We start from the raw sequence: 4,011 nt of genomic DNA, 5'->3' as shown, positions 1-4,011 counted from the left end.
TAGCTGGATGTGAATAATGTGGACGTTAAAATATACAAATTGAATGGACAATTTGCTCAATTATTGTTATCTTGTCCTCACTTAATTTTATATATAATTTAAAGAGTATGATATCTCAATTTTTGACCATTTGCTTGCTTATTGTTATCCTTTTCCTCTATCTTATATATAATTGAAAGTGTATGCTATATTATTATTATTATTATTATTTTATTTCTGTTAATGCTTGCTAGTACTTGTGACACACTTCTCTCTATATATATATATCAATGTTTTAAGAGTTTCACACAAAACATTAGACAACTTAGTTTATAAGATGGATATGACCAATGATGAGCTTGATAAAGAGCTTCTCCATTCTCAAGCTCACATATGGAACCACATATTCAACTTCATAAACTCTATGTCACTAAAATGTGCAATTCAACTAGGCATACCAGACATCATCCACAACCATGGACAACCCATGACTCTCTCCGAGCTTGTTTCAGTGCTCAACATCAACCAGGCCAAAACATTCTCTGTCTATCGCCTCATGCGTATTCTAGTTCATTCCGGCTTCTTTGTCAAGCAAAAAGTATCCGAAAACAAAGAAGAAGATGGTTATTTGCTCACACCGGCTTCTCGTCTCCTCCTCAAGGACGAGCCATTGAGTGTGAGACCATTTTTGTTAGCCATGCTTGATCCTATTTTGACAAAGCCATGGCATCATGTGAGCCAGTGGTTCCAAAATGGTGATCCCACGCCGTTTGACACGGCTCATGGCAGGACCTTTTGGGACTACGCGGGCCATGAACCAAAGCTGAACCATTTCTTCAATGATGCTATGGCTAGTGATGCAAAGTTGGTCACTAGTGTGGTTGTTAAAGATTGTAAGGGTGTTTTTGAGGGGTTGAAATCAATGGTTGATGTTGGGGGTGGCACAGGGACTGTGGCGAAAGCCATCGCGGTTGGGTTCCCACACTTGCAGTGCACTGTGCTTGATCTACCTCATGTGGTTGCTGGCTTGCAAGGGACTAAGAACTTGAACTATTTTGGTGGTGACATGTTTGAGGCAATTCCTCCTGCTGATGCTGTTCTCTTAAAGGTATATATGGAGGGTTTTTTTTTATTTTTTATTTTATCATAATCCAGGTGTCCAGATTTTGTCATGACTAATTCAGGGACCATGCAAGGTGCCCTCACACGGATCAGATAAAGATCGGACTATGTCTGTAAACGTGAACCTTAAAAAATTATTAATTTGCACTTAAAAAGAATTGATCCTGAAACTCTAATCGTGCAAGGCGGCTACAATTCTTTTCTAAGTAGGCCAATCCATGGGTTTTATATATCGAGTTTTCTTTGTGATTTACTCTAGTTTTGTGAAGGAAGAGGGAAGTAGTTTCTATATATATATATATGATCTGTAATATATGTCTAGTGGCACTTCACTTTTAACTTTGCTTTTTCATAATTTAATTGTCATAATGTAAAAATTGACATGTATTACTAATTACTAAAATATATAGAATCATATTTGTTATCCTGAAAATCATAACCTTTATCAAATATTAAAAATATAAAACACACACACACATATATATATTTTTTCCTTGCACACTCACATATTTGTTGTGCGGCTTTATGGGACTTAAGGCTCACCTATCACTTTGGTAAAATAGCTTTAGCAAAAGTCACATAGTTGCGCACAATTGTGTGCAAGTAAATATGTATGTGTGTGTGTGTATATACATACATATTTACTTGCACACAATTGTGCATATAACCTTCATAGATGGAGAAATTATCGGAAGTTCTTAAAATTCAGGCTTTTTTGTGTGTGTAATATTATTAAACGCTTATTAGTCTACGTTTTTAGTTGGAGAATTTTGATCAAGTCCAGGACAATCTTAAATTTCTCAGTTTTATTGTTGGGTTTAATTTTTTCTTTAGGTTAATTGATGCTCTGATAAAGTCTTGAGAAGGTAGATTGAAGTTTGAACCCTTGACCCCTAACCGGAAATTGAATTATATCAATATCATTTTAAACTATTCTAAATATAGTACCAACTTCAAAATTTTTTTTTTTTTTTTATTTATCATTTTTCAGGGAGGAGGGTTGTTAGAGTTTAAGTCAAATTAACAGCCAGAAATGTCAAATAGTCACATAAACATATGCACTCTTTTTTCTTTATAATTTCTGATAAAATACATCTGGCCACAAATATTGTGAAATTATTCAAGCATAAGCTAGTGACATAATAAAATATTACTAGCTGTTTCATTCATAGGAAATTTATAGTATATCACATGTTGAAAAAAAAAACAGAAGCTATGAGCCTATGATAGTTACTTGTTCTATACAATAATTAATCCAAATGAAGGCGGCTTTAATTAATTAATTTGGTTACTTGTTCATTTAAAGCTTGGTTAATTATTTAAGTAGTTTTTCACATTTTCAATCATGATTTTGAAAAGTTTATGCTACTGATAATATGAGTGCAAATGATAAGCAGTGGATATTGCATGATTGGAGCGACGAAGAGAGTGTGAAGATTCTGAAAAGATGCAAAGAAGCAATTCCGAGCAGGGACAAGGGAGGAAAGGTGATTATCATAGACATGAAGGTGGAAAATGAGGAAGGAGATGATGAATCTATAGAAACTCAGCTCTTCTTCGACATGCTGATGATGGTTCTTGTCACCGGTAGAGAGAGGAACGAGAAAGAATGGGCAAAGCTATTCTTTGATGCTGGTTTCAGTGACTATAAGATAACCCCCATACTAGGATTAAGGTCTCTCATTGAGGTTTATCCTTGATGGTGAAGAAATATTTTATCAGTACTGTTTGGTTAAGCATGTTTTTTTTTTTTTTTTTTTTTTTCTCTCTCTCTCTCTCTTAGTTGGTACTCACACACATTTGTCTCTTCTGAGACTTGAACCCCTGATCTCCATTTAAGAAGTAAGAGACTGATATCGCTAAGCCATGCACTTGCCCGTTGGTCATATTATATGTTTATTATATATTAGACTGGTGTAAATGTCCATAATTAAGAATAAGGTATGAAATATCATATAGATGTTCAATAAAAGGGGAAGTTGTTGTTTAACTGCTTGATTGTATTTGGTTCAAGGCCTAGCTACTGAGGTACTACTAACAGAAACACGTGTCTTGATGATTTTATTTTAGGGTTAAGTGCAGACATGCATTCACCTTATATTATAGGTTTTGTGCGCATGGCCTCTTACTTTTAAAAAGTGAGCAATGTCAGTCCGCATTGTTGGTCCCAACTCGTTATTTAGGGTTTGCCCTTTCAATGTCAAAGGTGTACTCACAGGTCCATTTCTGCTTTATACTTGAATTCTGGTCTGCATTAGTCACTACAGGTGATGCGACCGAGCGTGTGCACAAAATAATACACATCACTTTAGGTTTAGAAATAATGTCAAGTGGGCATCATATTTTATAATGTATAAAACCACTAAACACTTATACTATGGAATATAAAGCGAGTAGGGATCGTCCCAAGAGATCTAAACAATTATTGGTTTTCGGAATTGAATTCTACTTTAGTGCTTATGTGATTGCTAAAAAGGGTTTTGTTTGTGATTAAAACTAATTTTAAACTAAATGATTGCAATAAAGAAATAGAGTTTAAGAGATTGGAAAGAGATTTAGGGTGTAAAATTCACCACTAAATATATTCCCTAACTCACTAACTTTCAACTAATTGGGGAAATAATACTATATAATTTATATGTGGCTAACAATTATAATGAAAAGTGTAAACCATCAATATCGAGCATGAATCAACTACCTAATGACAATTAAACTAAGTGTAGTGCAATTCACAAATTCAAAGCATGATTTATCAATTCAAATTACAAATTCAACACACATTAATTGTGTAGTGAAAATAAAAGGAAAATGAATAAAGAAAAAAAAATGTTTTTGGTGGTGGGAGCCACCACCTCTTTTAAAGGCTAAGAAGTCATTTAGGTCTCACTTCTTTTCCTCTCCTGTAACTGT

General features: G+C 34.2%; 1 protein-coding gene across 1 annotated transcript; it reads left to right on the top strand.

Moving 5' to 3' along the window:
• Nucleotides 1-316: 316 nt before the first annotated feature.
• On the top strand, nt 317-2,993 carry LOC132310135 (trans-resveratrol di-O-methyltransferase-like). Its single transcript, XM_059808360.1, has 2 exons — nt 317-1,087; nt 2,499-2,993. Exons 1-2 carry the CDS (start codon nt 317-319, stop codon nt 2,799-2,801), a joined length of 1,074 nt encoding a protein of 357 aa, XP_059664343.1. The 3' UTR covers nt 2,802-2,993.
• Nucleotides 2,994-4,011: the final 1,018 nt, after the last annotated feature.

This window comes from Cornus florida, unplaced genomic scaffold (assembly GCF_030987335.1).
Source record: "Cornus florida cultivar Cherokee Brave unplaced genomic scaffold, ASM3098733v1 CherokeeBrave_3.0.0_Hap2_Chr05, whole genome shotgun sequence".
Lineage (NCBI taxonomy): Eukaryota > Viridiplantae > Streptophyta > Magnoliopsida > Cornales > Cornaceae > Cornus > Cornus florida.
The sequence above is the reverse complement of the archived record's forward strand: the minus strand, read 5'-3'. Positions and strand labels throughout refer to the sequence as shown.